The sequence below is a fragment of the Genypterus blacodes genome, unplaced genomic scaffold, assembly GCF_046128005.1.
Source record: "Genypterus blacodes isolate CSIRO-AG114 ecotype Tasmania unplaced genomic scaffold, CSIRO-AGI_Gbla_v1 ptg000037l_1, whole genome shotgun sequence".
Classification (NCBI taxonomy): Eukaryota; Metazoa; Chordata; class Actinopteri; order Ophidiiformes; family Ophidiidae; genus Genypterus; species Genypterus blacodes.
In genome coordinates, this window is record NW_027466850.1 from 2,641,727 (window position 1) to 2,660,958 (window position 19,232).

Below are 19,232 nucleotides of genomic sequence, written 5' to 3' on the forward strand. Positions count from 1 at the left end.
GCAAAACATGTTTTTATTCTGCTGACATCCAATGACAGACGGTGTGAGAATGTGCGAGGGCGACATAACCTCATCTTTAAACATCTTGACGTCTCATTTTAAGTCTAGCAAAGTATGTGAATTATTAATGTGGGTTGTAAATGGAGGACTGTAATGATTGGCTCCCTGTAATTTCCTTTCCTTCTGTGGTTAGATTATAAAAATTAAAATCCCATGAACTTGGGAACGCTGCATATTTGTGTCAGGCGCCCTGGGAAAATTGCCGCGTGATAATCAGTAGCAGATTCACGTCGAGGTGTGTGAAGAACATTTCCACAGCAAACATCAAAGTGCATCGTAACTCCTGGGCTCAGCGTCTCTCTGGTGACCCTGGTTAGTCTTTAATCCATCACAGTGATCAAGAGATTGCGTGAGTAAATGTGCATACGTACTTTTGTTGTAGTAAACAGACAGAACACAGACAACACAAAAATGTAGAGCTTCTTACTCTGAGGAAGGAATCCAGAGATCCGTTCTCCATGAATTCAGTGACGATCATAACAGGGCTGCTCTTGGTAACCACGCCCTCCAGGTGAATGACGTTAGGATGGTCAAACTGGCCCATGATGCTGGCCTCACTGAGGAAGTCCCGCCTTTGCTTCTCTGTGTATCCAGACTTGAGGGTTTTTATGGCCACAAACATCTCTCTTTTGCCTGGGAGCTTTAGGTTCCCGCTGCACACTTCTCCAAACTCTCCTGCAAAGTGAGTCAAATGGAAAAACCAACAGTTCAGTGGGTAAAAGTCACCAGTTTTGCCGCATCCATCTGTATTTAGAGATCAAGTAACAAAAAGCTATTCTACAGTCCTCTCTTCCATTCATATTTCAGTCTGATTTTCCCATTACCTGCACCAATGACCTGCTCAATCTTCACACAGGATATATCAATCTCCTTGGCAAACTCTCTCACAGCCTCGTTGGGGTCCTCATATGTGAAGGGATCAATATAAATCTTCATTCCTGGAGTCACTTGGAAAAGGGAAAGAGCAGCTATAATATTTGATTCTTATTGTCGTGCCTGCACTCCTTCAGGCTTGACAATCAAAAGCATTCAGATAAATTAATAATACCCCCCCCCCCTGCTGCATTAACATATAATGGCAATTTATAATTTATATTTTATGACATTTGAGCATCCAATGAAGGTTAAAGTAGAACATGAAGGCGGTAGAATAGTTTCAATGGTGGTTATAACTTCTGGCTTCAGTGTGAGCTATTCAGTGAGCAGGGACATGGGACTTTCACTCCTCTTAGCTGTGATAACACGTATATATATATATATATATATATATATATATACAGTATATATCATCTCCTGTAAGTCATAGGGCCATTAACACTCTGGAGAAAACCTGGGCTCTATATCAGAGTTGCTCAGCTCCCCTCCAAGAAATAAATTGGCTCTCCTAAGCCCTTACGCCAGGTAAATTGGCTTAAGGTGGCCTTAAAGTGTTCAGGGACTTAAGTGTCCTGAGTTTGAAATCCGATTACCCGTCTCTCACTTCCACATCAGGCCTGAGGCTATTTGAATCGATACTGCACCCATGCCTGGGTCGCTGCAGAGCTCGGGGTGCATGCACAGGGCTTTAAAACCTGGCATACTAAGCTGAAGTAGTGTGTGGTAGAGATGAACAGATGGAAAGGATCTTGCCAGGCAACCATCCATTAATAAAAACCCCACAATCTCTTCCCAAACTGAAGCAGTGAAAAGACCACCCTCCACTAATGGCAAAGACCACCGAAAACAAGGGCAGAAACCTGAACTGTGACTGGTGCGAGGACAGAATGCACACAGGACACGTTGGCTGCACTTGTTAATAGCTGTGAAATGCCCTCGCCTCCCTCTGGCACGCGGTTCACTCAATCAGCGCCACAAAGAAACGACTCCTTTGTACGGCTTAAACCATGATTTGGTCGTATTGAGGAAGCTGTTGCATTCGGAGTGCGATTAACATAAAAAGGGTGAAGCGGTGCAATAATTAAGCAATCAAATAAACAAATTATGATGGAGTCACAACTTAAGATGGAAAGAGATGATTGCTTTTCCACCGAGGCAGCAGCCGGGATTAGCTGCAGCGTTTCAGAAAGAGATTCGGTGAAATTACTTCTCACCTCGTACTCTCAAATTTATCTCTGCGTTATTGTCGTTTAAACCGTACGCCACCGAGACGTAGTGCGGAAAACGATTGAGAAATCCAGTTTATCCAACAGGCCTTTTGAATTATTAACAATGGCAAATGACTCATACTGCATTAGCATGCTAATGGCTTTAGCGTGAGTGAGGCCTGACCTATTTCCACAACAATGGATTTAGTTGACTATGTAATGTGATGATGCACAGAACACACATCAGAACACTGTGTATGATGTGGTAAACCCAAGCTCCAAGTGAGCAGAGTCAAACAACAGACAAGATTAGTGGGGGATGGGCCGACGAATCGAAGCGGCGCTGTGCTGGGCTGTAGCCAAGGACACCAGCATGCAAGGTGGTAGCCATGGAGACAGGTGTGTGAGGCAGCGGAGGGTTGAACGATAGCCATAGAGATGACTCTGGGAGCTGGTAGTTATGGAGACAGGTGTGTGTCTGTGTGTGTGTGTGTGTGTGTGTGTGTGTGTGTGTGTGTGTGTGTGTGTGTGTGTGTGTGTGTGTGTGTGTGTGGTACAATCAGGATGATACACACAAGCTGGGATGGCTGGTTTACTCACTGTGGCCGCTGGTGTAATGCTGCAGCTTGTCTGTGTACTCTGTATCAGCCCTGTCAAAGCCACGCCTCCTGGGGGAAAGACAAAGAACTGTAGCTCTGGTTCAAAGAGTGTGTGTGTGTGTGTGTGTGTGTGGAGGGGGGATCAAACAGCCCAACTCTGCCTACAACAGACAGACTAGAACATCAGACATCAGGTGACAAGGTGTTGCTTGTCTGTCTTGTGTACGACTTTCACACCGTCTGCATATTTCTTGTTCAACTGAGCGCATTCTGCCAGTCAGCATCGTATATAATACATCCTTTTGTTGTTGTTTGTTGCCACTCAGTGGGCAGTCTAGGTTACGGTCCAGTGGTTACATTTCTTTTGTGAGAAGCTTCCAGGTGGCAGCTCTGTCCTAACCAAACCTAATTCTTGATCTTCATATCATCGGAGCAAAACCGCTCATCGGGGTAAAATCTCACAAACTAAGGAGCAGACAAGATGCTTTGTTGGATAAAAAAGCCAGTTTGGCAGGACATTACAAATAAGTATATCCATTAAGTAGAAACACACACATCACAGGGTATCACATGTAATACTCTCTGACAATAAAACAATTATCATGCTGTGGGAAAACCACAGTGACTAAACAGATGTGCAAACGTTTTATTGAAAAGATGCTCAGAGGAAGTTTAAAAGGACGGGGAAAGGACTGACTCACCGGTTACACACGATAATTATGACCACCACAGCAATGAGGAAGACCAGGCCGGCTGCTGCTGAGCCGATGATGAGAGGTAACTTCTCCTGGATGCTGGTATTGTACTCCTCTGTAAGGGAAATACACACACACACACACACACATACATACATAGAGCATGTTAACCCCGTGCCATGTGTGTGCGTCACAAACATATGGGTGGACATCTGAGCCGATACATATGGAGGGAGCAAAGGGTGACAGACAGACATACGGCTGGATGAACCAATGAGCATCTTGGCATGTTGGATGGCTGCGTGGAGCATTTTCCATAGCCATAGTCATCTGGCAGGAAGTGTGTGAAGTGAGGGCGGATCATGTTTGGGTGAGACGCAGCCTGATTGAGTGGGAATCCAGTTACTGAACAGATCAAGATATGTCACTTTAGCCCTGCAACTGAGCCAGAATTCTAGCCAGACTTGTTATATAATGTCTGTTTAAGGCGTATCTAAGAGATGATTTGTGCTTTGGAATATTTTACGGGTTATTCATTTATTTAGATACGATTTTGTGGCGTATTTATTGACAGGCCTGATGGATGGACTCACCTTCAAGTCATTACTGAGCTCACTTTCACAAATAACTCTGAGGTCTGAGGAGTTGTTGGTACAGAACGTTCCCATAAGTTTGTAATGCCTTTTGCAGCAGGTCAGGCGTGGGTTTGTTTGAGGCACCGTGGGCAAACTAACTTCTAAACAGCTCAAATATCCTCATTTCACTCAGTATTTACAAGATCCAGTCAGTTCGATATATCTTTAGCAGTGGGATTTGTGCGTCTGGCAGCATCAAGGATGTTTGTATGGGAGTACAGGCTAATGATGGCCCTGGGCACTGGAGGCTGAAGGAAATGAGATGTTCAGAGGGGAAAACCCAGGCCTTGGCTCCAACATTAACCTACATGACTGATGTTTACTGAATTCTCCCTCTCCTGCCAGTAAAGTCCTGGTATAAAGATAAGATAACTTTAACCTCATCCTTTACTTCAAAGAGTTATGGTGACAAGTTACAAACTGTGAACATCTCTCTGGTCTTGCAGGGCATTTTTGTAAGATAAACAAGAAGCTAACTTTAAGTATTTAAATGTTAAAAGGTTAAATAATAGAGTTATAATGCGGGAGATGAACCCTCACACTGGAAATGACATTTCAAGCGACTCTAATTCACTATGGTTATACATTGTGTGGTTTTGGAAACTTACGACACGGCTCCCTCTCATTCTCAAGACCGTCTTTATCTATGTAACGGTACACGTTGTCTTCATCGGCCATGCATGAGAGGTGATAACAGCTCTGTGTGCTTTTGTGCATATTGGCAGAGTTCTCACCCTCGGTCATGGTCTGGAAGTACAGCTTGCCACTGTAGCGTCCAAACCCGGCAACGGTGCGGGCTCGGACCTGGAAGACGTAGATGCTCCCCGGCTTGAGGCCACGGATGACCACTGTGTTGGTCTGGCTCCTGATGGTGGTGGAGTTATATTCCGATTGGTCCTGGGAGAAGAGAATCATTTTAAATTTGCGCACATTAGTAATTACAGTCCAATTGCAGAGACTAACAATTATGAACTGCCGTGTGACTAAAATACACGTTAGATCCAACTGTACATTTACTGAGATTAGATTTGTTTTTCATTTCTTTAGGGAAAAGATCTTAAAGCGAGAGAACACAATCAAATGCTACTTAGGTTTATAAAAAGGGAAATATCTCATCTGGATCACAAACAACAGTATTGCTTTACATGCTGAGTCTAAATCTAGCTGTGAATGTTGAATGAAGCAGCACAAATGGAACATAAACGTAGTTATAGCGGAGCTGGGAGCTGCCTCTGCATTTATTTTACACTGTAAGTATATTAGCATAACAAAGTCCACAGTAGCTACAATAAAGCAAGTCTGGAAAAGGTGGTAACACAAAAGAATGAAGAAGAAGGTTTGGTACAGCTTCAGGGTTGAAAGAGGAAGGAAACATTCCAGCAAGGCTTTTTAAGAAGGTAGAGTTAATGGCAGTTTTAGGTCAGGCAGCTTTTGTGAGCCGTGTCTTCTGACGATCAGAGCTGCGTTTCATCGCCAGACTGACGGGGGAGAGACTCTTTTAGACGCTCCTTCAACCCAGCGCTCGGCGTACACTTCTGAGCCGTAGCAGGGGTCGAGACAATTGTTTTGACAGTTCTCTGCAGCGGTGTCACAGGCGGGATTTAAACTCAAAAGTAGAATGACACAGCATGGAGACGAGAGCTCGGCAAACACTTTGAATATGTCTGTGTGTACGTGGGCATGCGTGGCGATGCGTGTCAGCGTGTCTAAATGCATGTAAGTGTTCGGTGTGAGGAGGAATCTATCTGTCTTTTGTGACTGGTAGCGTTCTTGTGAGAAAGTATGCTGATTCGGAAGAGTTTTGCCCCTTGAATACTATTTTTACAGCAGTCAGCTCACCATTGTTTCAACCACAAATCTCGGCGCATCAATCCCCAGCGACTCAAGTGCAGGGCTGAACGCGGTTTCCTTTCCTTGTGACTGACCGTGATTGTAATTGAAACAGAATGAGCAGAAGTTCTAAGCAATGTTCAGAAGCTGGATCTACATGCCTCAGAGGGTTTGTTGTTATGCAAACGACCGTGAGGAGAATTGCTGAATATAAATGCACAACAACAAAAGCCGTCGCTTCTCGCTCTTTGCATACACCTTATTTAGACGGACAGGGGAGAGAGACCGCAGTGGCGTTTATCTTTGTGTGGATCAGCCAGCGGAAAGAGCTGCGAAGGGGAGAATGTGTTAGTGTGTCGGCGGTACCTTTTCGTAGTACTGCAGCTCATAGTCCAGGATGACCCCGTTAGGCTGGTCAGGCTGGGACCAGGAGAGGGTGATGCTGTCCACAGTGCGGCTGACCTGGTGCATTATAGACACGGTGGATGGAGCTGCAGACAGGAAGAAGAGGAAGACATGTTAAAGTGTGAGGCAAAATAATCAGTCACAACTACAAAGTCACGCGCAGAGATTTTTACAGCATCTTTAAAACGCCGAGCTGTGCGAAGGTGTGATACGCAAAGCCATAAAATCTAGGTAATATACTGCACTGTCCTTTAGAGACTCTCAAGACCAGACATGCAGAGGAAGTTGGCAAGTCGCAGCACTTTTTTAAACCGCAAGAGCAGCCTCCTGGGACTTTCCAGTATCAACTCTGATTCTGCCGTGCTGGATTTATGCTCGTCACAGTGTTGACAGGAGACCACCTCCTTCAGATAAATCATTCCAAAGTCACCAGAGCTGGGAGCATCTCTCCCTGGGAATGCCCGAGTAAGGCCACTTTGTTGGCAGCATAAACAAAGTAAAAACGGCATAATTAAGCGAGCCGCAAGTATGCAACATATCATTGTTTGTCTACAGCAGTTTTCAGTCCCTCACATTCTAATTTGGTCAATGTTTATGCACGTTGCCTTGTGGACGACAGCTTGAAGGAGCGTACTGCTAGTTTTGCATGCTACGGACTGTGTGTACTTTACATTACGGCATTCAAGGATGAACCAAGCTTCCGAGCCTTAAGATGACACCGAGCAGACAGAAGCTGACAGATTCAAACGGTCACTGTATCCTTCAACTTTTACCTTTAGACAAATTCACTTATGAATGCAATGCAGTGTTCTTGAGCAGACCTGACAGTTGAGCTCCAGCTTCATGAAATATAATAATATAATAAAATACATAATTAGTTTTACTCATTTGAAAAGGCAAAATATTGTCAGACATTACATTTACAGATCATAAATTGGGAACAAATTAAATGATTCCACCCTGTTTTTTTAATTTGTCTCGTCTGATTTATTTGTTTTTTTTGTCTTTTCTATTTAACTTTTTACACTGAATAGTAGATAAAGTGATTTGTTGCAGCATGGGTGGGCTACTTTAGTCTAGCATAAAGCAGTTACTGACAACTTTCTCTTTATTACTACTAAAAGGTCAGAGGGGTGTGATCACCAAGTTCTACACCCGTTAAGATTAGTTCAGGGTGCTGTGGGTCGGTGTAAAGCTAAGAGAGGCTAAAGATTTAAAAGAAAACTCAGACTGGGGGGCCTGGCAAGTCCTACAAGGCCGGCTCCATGTCTCTATATGTGTGAGAGTGTGTGAAGGGGCAGGGTGGTGAGGGGTGGGAGGTGCTGAGCAAGATTTATGGACAGCAAGCCCTGCACTCATCCCCTACAGCCACACACACACACACACACACATACACACACACAAGGCAGCGCAGAGGCTCCCCGGAGTCCCTGCAATAAAGACAGAAGCTTCTCTGTTGGCAAGCATTCTCTGCCGAAAATCCACCGACTTTTCAAAACGACGACAACCACGCCTGTTATCATCAAACACTCTGAAGCTGCATGTGTGCTGCAAAAAGAGGAATTCAAGGAAGAACATTTTTTATTTTTAGGCAATCTTATTTTTTTCTTTTCTGAGGAGAGAAACAAGCAGCATATGTACTTGTTTATGCTTTTATTTTAGAGGTAACTGGTTTGGAATCTTTTTAGTTTCTTCTTTTGTGGGAATCAGAATTCTTACAAATGTGAATTACAAATGTGTGTCAGTATCTTCATACAAAACACAATAAGGCAGACCGCATAAAAAAAATGACACTTTGTTCTGAAATGTTCTTCCATAACTCATGTGTCATGAGGCCTTTTTGGTTTGAGTCCATCACACTTGATGATGCAAGAGGCTTTCAAAAATGGCAAGACTGTAAATGAACATCTAATTTCAAACATTTTAAGTTAAAAGTTCTACCGGGTATGTGAAGTTAAACTGCATTTCAATGAATTCACTGATTTTAAGCTTAGCTAGTGTTTTATATTGAACAATAAGATTATAATGCTACTTTTACTGTAGTTTTGCCTAAGACATTTATTTATTTTTATAACTTCACACAAGAAATCAAGTTAATTTTAAAGTAAATTGTTTTGATCAGATTGTTTATAATAACCTGTTCAACTAATTTAAGTTGCCGTGCATGTAAAGATGTGTTTCCACCTCTGAGTCAGGATGTAAATGTGTTCCATTAGAAGGTGAGTATAAATGTGTGTATCAACAACCCTTTTCACACCGAGCCACACATGAAGCGTCCCTTTTATGCCCTTATTCATTCTCAGCAGATAATCAGTCATGCCTTATACCCTGACCACCACAGAAGCGTCTGTCTCAGGCCACAAATCACAATGTCCCATATCAACAGTGATATGATCAAGAGACTAAGCATGTCCTCATGTGCTTCTGCCCTGACATATAAAAATGACAACAGATGATAAATTGAGGCTCTGTGTTTAATCTCGCCAAAGCACTTACAGTACAACATGATGGCCAGCGGTTGTGAGATTGTACAGTGAACGTACATCATGTCTCTTTCCTGGAGCTGGATGTACAATAATGTATACAGCGTTCAGTCAGGACGGACGTCTGAGGAATCTCCTCCACCTCAGTGTGCCCGCAGTTTGTTTGCAGTCACAAGATGACAGCCTAATAAGGCAAACAGTTACTCTAAGGGGAACTCACGAGTATCCCCTTACGGATGTACATATATTCAAGACTGCCACATGGCCTTTGCCTGCATAGCTTTTCCATTAAACACACAGCGCAGCCATGCCTGGTAACCTGATACGGGTGTATAGAAACAAAGGCGGCTCATGTATTCATGTACAGAGGATGGACACATGCCAACATGAAAAGCTGTTGTAGGAGAACACTGTGGTTTGAGGACTTGATTCCAGACAGCAGGGTGGTAGTTGCCACGTCTGAGCTGAAGGAACTGATAAGAGGTGATGGAACTCAGCTGGAATTAAAGAGCAACAAGTTTTGGAACATTCCCGTTACAGAGAAAATAGTAATCCAATTATATTGTGTGTTATGAGTCAATTCAGTACACACATTTCAACAGAGCTGACTTTCAACCAATTGTCTACGGAATGTAGCGGTACGCCAAGTCAACATTTCATTGTTTTGCACAAAGGCCTACAGCACTGATCCACATATGAAAGTCATTTTCATACATCTAATTCATCCCCTCCAAGTCCACAAGTATACCTACAATTCGTTTTTCCCCAACTTAATCTATCATTTAAAGAGTTGAGTACATACTTGGTTTTCATTGTGTCAACATTGCTCGCCGCGTTATGTCACTAAAAACCATTTTTATTTGTTGAAGGCAATTCTCTTTGTTGTTACAATGATCATTTTTAAATAAGGTGGATTGCATGTTATTAGAGACGGTTAGAATTAAAGATTTGGGAACTTTTCCTAATCGTCTCAGACTGATGCTGGCCTCTAAGCCAAATCGTCAAAAACTACGTCAAGGCTGATCAATTTCTTTGAAGTGAGGGAGCTCCATTTTCACTAAATTGTTTATTTATAAGTTTCCCCTATGAACGCGCGATTCATCTGCTTAAAACGAATGAAGCACTTATAATGATAAAGGCTTCGGTTGTTAGGTTTGTATAAATAAATCAGACCGTTGATTCTCTCTAGATGAATATTGTGAGTTCCCTTTGCCCAGACAAGCAGTGAGACAGATGACAGAGGAGATTCCCGGGCATGATAATCACTGTAACTTTATCAAAAAGGAAATAAGATCATTTATGTCCAAATCAGAGGTTGGATGCATTCATGATTTATCTGAAACACCAGCTGCTCTATTCTCCCTTGTAGAGAATTTGCTCTAGACTATCACAATGATCCGTGTAGGAGTGCTTTCACAACAATCTCATTGGAAACAGATCATGCAAATATTTCCCCCGCCTCAGAGGTGATTAGAGAGTCAGATAAATTACAGTATAAATAGTAAATAATGCTGAGCTCTGGGGGTTCATTTGAAACTTGTAAGGTTGTACACTGCACTGTCTAAATGTGAGAGAATGGACGACCCAGCTGTTGCCAGAGAATTAGGTTTCAGACCCCACATTATTACTCAGCCTGGGAGCTGATATGAAACACGGCGCTTTGGAGTCCAGGCTAGCGCAACGCTCTGGCCTTGGCCCAGCAGAATCATAATAAAGGCTCTGTTTTGCTCCACAACTTTAATAGAAGTTTTAGTGTTATGTCAGAACACCTACTGACTTCCTAAATCAATTAAAGGTGAAGTTTACAGGTTTATTTCTCTTCAATCTTAAAACCAAGCCAATTTAATGGGGCATGCGTCTACATGCAGGCGCGAGGCTCTCATCCATCCAGGGTCACGTTGCCTTGCCAGTAAATATAGAAGTTTCTGTTGTTTACTTTTCTTCTTCTTCATTATTTCACTCTGCCATCTCTGCAATTCCCCTTTCCCAGAAACGATCGCCTCCTTTCAGGCCAACACACTGATTTGTCTCAGAACACAATGGTTATCTTCATTATGTAGGGGAGCAAGAGTGACAGCGTTGTGGTCTTAGGCAGCTGACAGCATTGATGGGTGCCCATGGCTGCAACGCCCTCGTTGGACAGACCTCCAGGACTACAAGGCTCCTGTGGAGCGCCAGGCCTTTGGAGACAAAATGACGACAACATCAAGCGGATCAAAGGAATACTTTTGATTTTACTGACAACAACAGACAGTCCCATTGTTTAAGCGTCTCATGTCTTTATAAACAAAGCAGCATGGGGAGAAACTGAGACGTATAAATCTCATACATTCGCTGACACAAACTGTATTACATGCGGAGAGGAAATATGTTTTCTCTGCATCTTTCTTCCATTCCAATGTGCTCTGCGTCTGTGACCACGTGGCTCTCATTTGATTAAGCATTACACTGCAGAGAGCAAAGCTATGATTTTGGGAATACGGGGGAGGTAGCGAGAACAGGTCATGCCTTGTAAATCCCTTTTCCTTTTCCTTGTAAAAAACGAGTTTCCCCTCAGCACAACTTCTCCCAAAGGACCAAAACCAGCTGGTGTTCTACCATGCAGCCTCCCAAACGGGCTGTCACTGCTCCACTCTTACCGACTGTCGTCCTTTTACAAGCATCAAATCGAGCAGTCTTAAAGGGAGAGGCCCATATTTGCATGTACTTTTAGCACACTGGCAACTTGCCCTGTTTCTCCAGCTGCAATGGATTGTGGGTTTTACGCCTCTGAAGATTTTCCAGCGCAGTAAAGCTACAAAAGTGAGATTTTAGTTCATCAAGCTTTAAACCATCTGCGCTGGAAAAGATTGGGGGGCCTTAATACACTCATATACACACCATAGGCTAATTTAGAATAGGCACTCAAGGGGCTTGAAGAGTTTTCAGATGACTGCAGGGTTTAGCGTTTAAATCTAAGCCCACCCAGTAAACCTGGAGACTGAGGAGATTCAATCCAGATAAAGATGAGCGGAGACGATACTGTGAAGGAAATAAGGGGCCGTAGGTTTAGCAGCCGCTGCACTAACCCTCATACTGTAAACACAATCAATCATCTGTCAGCATATCTACATGCGCATTAAAACATCTAATGCAATTAAGGCGATAAATCAATCTTATTGCGGTGTCATGGAAATGCCAGGATCAGATTAAAATGGGCATAGTTCAGCGTCGGTGTTCTGTGAGTAACGGACCTGGATTGTGAGTCACGCAAGCGAAAAAATGTTGCCTAAGCATTCCACGCGTGTGTTCTCTCACCTTGCATACTTCCTGTCATGAGCCAATTCATCACTGAGTCATTTATACTTAGCAAATGGCAGAATTCTATTTATTCCATCCATGTTCTTTCTTTTGCTGTAATTGCAGTGTGAGTGCGTGTAAACATTGGGAGCGCTGAGTATTTTATTTGAGCCTAACAATGGTGCTGACTGACTTCCAATAATGAACCCAAACCAAATGTCTTCTCAGTGGCTTGACTGACTGGAACAAGATCACGCACAATACGGGAGACACATGGCATCTATGACACATCATAACAAGGCACAGACATTCAGGGACCCACAGCAGTTTATCCAATAGTCCATCTATCAAAGTAATCGTCTTTTTTCTGACTTGCAAGATCAACAAGATCAATCATTGTTTTGGCTCTATTTTGTTTGTTTGTTTCTGTTTTCCTTTTTTCCTTCCACTCTCTATATAAAACAATCTATAAAATGTCTCATAACAGAATGCTCATTGTTATGTCAGACGCTTTCTTCAATAAAACATTCATCGAAACAAAACACAAGATCAACCAAATGCCTTACAAACATGTAATGGCCCGTGGTTTACCTACGACAATGAAACCTCCAGATCTTGTGTTTTTTTTCACATTATCAGATCCCAAAGCAAGAGTTTCATAGTGGAGTGCTTTGTCTGGCTTGAAGCTGTATGTGAGGCTGCTTCAGGCAATCTGTGGGACACCACTTTATCACACAGTTATGAGTGCAGCAAACACTAGCACAATGAGTTGCAGATGTCTGCCGATGACTTTGATGTTTGTTTTTTTGTGAATAACGAGCAGAATTATCCAACTTTTCCCTCATGCAGTCGGTCGGCTCTGTCTGGATGTGAACTCTAAGGTGACCTGTGTGTGTGCATGCTTCATCACCTACATGTCCTCATACGTGTACACAACAAAGTAAATGGCTGTACACAAAGATACAATCATCAAAATGTAGTTCCTAGTTTAAGAAAGGGGCCCAGCTCTCCCCTGTTTATTTATTTAGTATTATTTTATGACTGGATTTATTGTATCCCACTTTACATTCACTGCTTCTACAGTAGTTTTTCATTTTCACAATAGGCAATATGATTGTGGGCCGGGCCAAAGTGGCCATCAGCTCTATGGTGACTGTGTAATGTGATGCCAAATCACAACAAAGAGCCGTATGGTTCTTTAAAATCTTCTTTTCATGCAGCTGACTTTAAACAAAACGCTTTATATCGGTGAAACGTCGTGTCCCCTGTTTCCCCACAGCATCTCTCCCACAGGGACCAAACCCTGCCAATACATCCATTTTGTTCAACACTGAACCTTTTTAAAGAGAGTCTAACAAAACAGATCTATTGTGGCCCGTTAGTTACTTATGGTTGATTTGGACTGCACACACAGCAGTTTTAGCTGTCGGCCACAGGGACGAGGCGTCGGGATGGTGACTCACACAGCTGGGGTGGAAACTGGACTCTGTTTGATCGGCATGCTGCAATTCTGCATTTAACCAACATCCGAGCTGACATCTGTTTGGAGGAAACGGCCGCAAAGCAGAGTGCATGTCAACATGGTACAGATTTGGAAAGGCCAGTGCGGCCTCTAACCTTCCGCTCTGGTTTGGTCAGTGGCATGAAAGTGAATTTATTTTGTTTTATCCAGTTAATTACTTCCTTACTACATGTAGAAATTAGAACGTGGACATGACCAGAACAGGGTCGTATGTCACTGTGGAATGAGACAGGAGACCACAGAAGTCTAAAATGTCAAATCTGGAGAATGTTGTGACACTACATGACCACTGCACCAGTATTTATCCACAGATATGTCACTCCACTCTGCCCTGCACATTCACATGTATCCGTTGACCCTGTACATCCGTTTTATACTATACTCTAAACATAGATGCATGTGTTCTAGTGCTTAATGTTGAAACACTGCTTATCTGCACAGCGTGAGCTTGCTGCAACGAACGCCACACAATAGCAAGGATTATAAAAGATCAGCTGTGCTTATAAAGTTCCTGACCCCAATTTACACATAAAACCTTCCAGAGGATCATGAAGCAGAAGCAGATCGCATGATCCGCCAGATCTCGGAATCCAGGCTACATTAAAAATGACGTATTAGTGACACGTGAATGAGAGGGAGGAAGCAGTGTGTCCTGTTCAAACCAGAAACTCCAGACAGTGGCAGGGCAGTCGCTCAGATAATAACAGCTCAATTCTGCAGCAGCCTCAAAAAGGATTCTTCATTTATGTGTCAACACAAGAATCGTAGAGCCAACTTCAGATGGTTTGGCAGGCGGAAGACAACAAAAGGGAGCGCGGAGGTCCGGCGTGTTTGTGTGTCATCCATGCATATCACTGATTTCAGCATGAAGGGATGTTTCAAAAATGATGGAGCAATTTCCAAACATGTTCAGACATCATAAATAAAGGAAAAGAAATGGAAGTAATATAACAAATGCACATTTTACAGCATCTTACTGCTATGTTATAAATAAATACTGCGTCTATCCTGAGTTCATAGGGTTCATCAAGCAGCGGATAAACGCTTGGCCGAGAGCACACACACACACACACTCCCTCACTATCTGTCTCTAACTATCATGACACATAGACAAGCTTTGAATAATTACATTAATTTAAGATTTCTAAATCAAAGGCTGATTATTGTGACCTATTCCCAAATCAAAGTTTATTCATATGAAGTTCAAACCTCATTTTATTTGAATAAATTCAAAAGTACAGTGGTGATTTGGTCATGACCTTTTTTTTTTTATAATCATTGTCACCGTGATCTGAGCTGTGACAAAAGCACAATAAATGACTGCATTAACACACACTTATTTATTCACCAACTGTAAGCTTAATGCACTGGCAAATTAATAGAATATTCAAATCAGATTCCTCTTTGCAGCCCGCGAGGCCACAGGGTCCCGGTGTTTGAACCCAGATTTAAATGCATTCATGCATGTGAAGCCTTTACTGGTCTTTCCTCTGGCTCAGACTCAAACCTGCAGCTCACATCCTAAAGGAATAAAGCCATATATCTTAAACGAAGTAAATGAATGGCCAATGAATGATTTATGAACAGGATCATCAATTACTTAACTAATTTTGACAACCCCATGTGCTAATTCTCATCTGGGAAGTCTTAATTAAATTCATATCGCATGCATAGGTTATTTAAAGTCATCTGATGAACCTGACTGTCACCCCTGCAGGCGACGTACTGCACACACTCCTGCTCGGTGAGTCTCCCTCTCCACAGTAGCGCCTCCTCTGAATCCCTCTTTGTTAACATGCCGCTCGGTATCGCCAGCATCATGAACATCCTGTATGTATGGCGAGCTGGCTGTCGACCAAGGAGTCTTATCTTGAGGCCGTGTCAGTGTTGAGCTCCAGGTGCATCCAGAGGCCTCGTGTCTGTCTGCCTGGCTAGCTGACCTGCACTGACACACACCATATGCGCCCTGCTCAACACCTTCTGTCACTGTCACACTGTAAGGCCACATATGCTGAAGGTCCCCGTCCGACTCCTCTGCATCTATGCCTCTCTCCCTGAAGTGTTTGAAAAGCGGAAATAGATTTTAAATGCTGAACAATTGCCTGAAATATTAAAGCCTGAAGGCCTGAAGGAGGACAAATATTCCAATGTGTCCATGTATGTACTATTTTTGAAATGTCTAATTTGTGCCTCCACTCTACCAAGACGCAACACACACACACACACACACACACACACACACACACACACACACACACACACACACACACACACACACACACACACACACACACACACACACACACACACACACACACACACACACACACACACACACACAGTTGAAACTCCAGTATTAATAAATTACTACAATAATTTAAAGGTGATTCAAATGATTTTTCCGTCTATTGATAGCTGGAGTCTACAGTTTAGTTCGCCTGTACATATTATAATATGCTGTGTTTCCAGATGAAATGAAGGCAGCAGGAAAGGAACAAGCTGACCTCTCATCAGATAAGATTGCTGATAAATAAGTTAGTTATCTAGATGTCATTGTTGTGAATTAAGCTGCATGGAAGCTTTCTCAACTGGTTACACTGGACTCAAGTCAACAATGTTGTAGCCACATTGGGCTGGCTGGTGCATGGACACATTCTGGCAGTCGTCTCTGGCTGAGCACCAGTGCGTTTCACACCATGGCCCAGTGGAGCAGCAAAATCTCTGGTAGCCTGGTTACAGTGGGCCTGGGCAATTTGGACAATAATTAAGCCATAAATCTTACCCAGACCATATGAAAGTGCTGCACCTGATTATACCGACCCCCTCTGAGTAATGCGGTTCACTTCCACAGTCAGCCACTTCACCTGATAAGAAACCAATTCAGTCCCCCTGCTTCTGGATAACATTAGCAACAGAGTCACCGGCTCACCTTGAGTTAATGAAATGCATAAACAAATATGTCCTCTAGAATCTAATATGGGAAACCTCTATAAAAATGCACCATGGCGTACACGCCGGGTATAAGGAGCTCTGATTTATCTGCTGTGCAATACTGGGATTCTCCTGCGGAATACTAATAGTTTGCATTCACGTCGGGGATAATCTCCCTTGTGTACGGAAAAACTGATGATACCACAGCTCTACAGTATAATTCTGACAAATAACTGGAGGTCACGCTCTTTGTTGGCTATTACTTGCGTATCTCCCCATAATTTAAAGTAACGATTGAGTCTGTGTAAGGTATGTGCACATCAATTATTTTGTGAGACAGAAACAGTCATTGATTGTCGGCCATAAAAGACTCAATTGTCTCTAGGCTAGCATGAGTGACGTATCGCTGACTGCAAATTCCGCCCTAAGCATCCTTAATCAGAACCATGCTGTTCAAATGTCCTCTTATTGATAGCTTCAACACAGGCTTGGAAGTGCTGACCTGAAATCAAGCACCCACTGACATGTGTGCTCAGGATGTGAGATACTGTGTGTGTGTGTGTGTGTGTGTGTGTGTGTGTGTGTTATGGCTATACACCCATGCTCTTTGGCGCAACTGGGAAGCCGAGTTCACAAACCCTCTCTCAGCTGTCATCGGGTCCTGATGAAACTCAATGGCAGGGCTGTGGTGTCTGCAATAGATTTCAGTTCATTTATTATGGAAAGTTGGTCCTTTGAGGTGAAGGATGGATATTGGGCATAAAAGCAGAAGGGCAGAGAGGGAATTGGTGTGAGAGTCTAAATGTGTGTCTTGAGATGATGAGCCACACAAGCCATGATGGATCGAACCCTACAAACAAAAACCAAAATAACCTTATCTCCTGCTGCTGCTGTTATCGGCCTGAGCTTTGCTACAATTAGGGCAAGGAGACGAATATCAAGGAGAGCAGATTGCCTCCTTCACAAATGTGCAAAGGCAGTGAATGATTGCCTGTCATCAATCACTATGGGGAGATAAAAGGATGAGGAGAAAAGGCTTGCATTGTGTTTTCACCCATTGTCTCCCCTATAGACCCTCGTAGCCTTCTGTCCACACATTTTACTTCTTTAAGACCGAAGCATCGGTAAAGGACCGCTTTGTTCAATAAGCCGCGTTAACAGTAGACCTCATAGGATAAACAAGGTGTGTAAATAACTCCTGTTTGGTATTGGCACTTCTTTGGCATTGTGAGAAGCCACCTCTGCATGGGTTTCTTCAATATGAGGGCTCGGCTCAAGCTGTGATTATGAAACGTGTCATGAATACCTGGAGAACAGTGGAAACCTATAATTCAGGTTTTTTATAATTCCTATAATTCCCCTTTTTCTCCCTTTCTCACAGTAAGGAGAGTATTATGTGCACATAAATGTAATTTCTACAATTGAGACTGACGCATTGGCTGTCTCACTTCTTACTTCAGTAGAAGTAGTCAAAGAAACAAACTCCCAATAAAAGTTTTATATTTAAATAATACCGGGATAGTGACAGTCAAAGATAGTTTCAGTTAAATTTACTCTGCTGTTATCGTAAAGCAGTCATGGTGAAATACTGAATGTAAACAAGAAAGCACTCCAGATAGCAGTGTAGTAAAAGTATATTTCCCTCTGAAACATAATGAGCTGAGTTTATTCCAGATATAAATAAGTATATATGTGTGTGTGTGTGTGTGTGTGTGTGAGAACGCTGTCTCACACTTGTAAGATCCACTTAAATCACTCACACAGAGCAGCACTTTCATTTCCTCCCTTTCTCACTTCCTCCAATAATTAAATGACACTCAAATCCGAGCATTTTATAGGGGCAGCAAAGCCACAATAGATGACTTACTTGTGTGACACATTGTTAGAAAAAAGAACTGGATGTGCATTTCAAGGCAACTGCATATTCCACACAATAAAGAGGTTTGGAGAATTAGTCGTAATGCCTATAAAAGAGGCTCAAATTCCGCTCCTTTGTGTGGCATTACAGTATTTAATCAACCGCAGCAATTTGCAGGGCAATCACAGCCTTTATCACAGAGAAACTGTCGCCAACCACCTACAGAGTGGGAGGATAAGCCCTGTGGGTAATAGTGTGGTGGGTCCTGGATTTGGGTTGCGGAAAGTGAGAGGTTTTCCTCACATCTCGCCCCGCTCGCATCCCCTGCCCCCCCCACCCTTCACATCAACAAGTCGTGGCGAAGGACGGCAGGCGTCCGCACAGGAACAGAGAGATACTTTCACGCCAGTCACTTTCAATTTACTTATTTCTAGCTTGCATGAAACACTGCAACATTCAGCCCCCTGCCAGCTTCCTCAGGGACTGATTATTGCACACAAACACACGCAAAATTTCATATATGCTCTTCTTTGTGCTTCCCCCCCTCGTGGTCTCTCTTATTCTCAGTGGAAGAGGGAGGCACAGACCTGCTTGGGGTAATTCGGGGCGACATGATGTTTATGTAACCTCCAAGCCTCACAAACCAGATGCAATTATGGACTCCTGGTCTCTGTGACCCCCCCACCCCCGCATCCCTGGAGTCCAACATTGCAGAACTGCATTCCTGTATCCCAGGGGTGAGCTTGGTCTTGAGGGGTGATGGGGGAAGGTGGGAGGGCGGAGTGCAGTGAGCAAGAGTTGAGTTCTTTTCACAGCTCCCTCTGACAGGAGCTCTCCCTGCCTAATCCAAA

The 19,232-nt window shown here is 43.2% G+C and overlaps 1 protein-coding gene across 2 annotated transcripts in view; it reads right to left on the reverse strand.

Moving 5' to 3' along the window:
* ephb2b (eph receptor B2b) overlaps positions 1-19,232 on the reverse strand; it is a 112,252-nt gene that overhangs the window by 11,914 nt on the left and 81,106 nt on the right. For both annotated transcript variants that reach the window (XM_076147379.1, XM_076147380.1), the window contains exons 6-11: positions 6,270-6,394; positions 4,808-4,970; positions 3,445-3,553; positions 2,745-2,812; positions 885-1,007; positions 488-735 (exon numbers count right to left, since the gene is read on the reverse strand). In XM_076147379.1, coding sequence (XP_076003494.1) covers positions 488-735; positions 885-1,007; positions 2,745-2,812; positions 3,445-3,553; positions 4,808-4,970; positions 6,270-6,394 — 836 coding nt within the window. The remainder of the gene's footprint in view (positions 1-487; positions 736-884; positions 1,008-2,744; positions 2,813-3,444; positions 3,554-4,807; positions 4,971-6,269; positions 6,395-19,232) is intronic.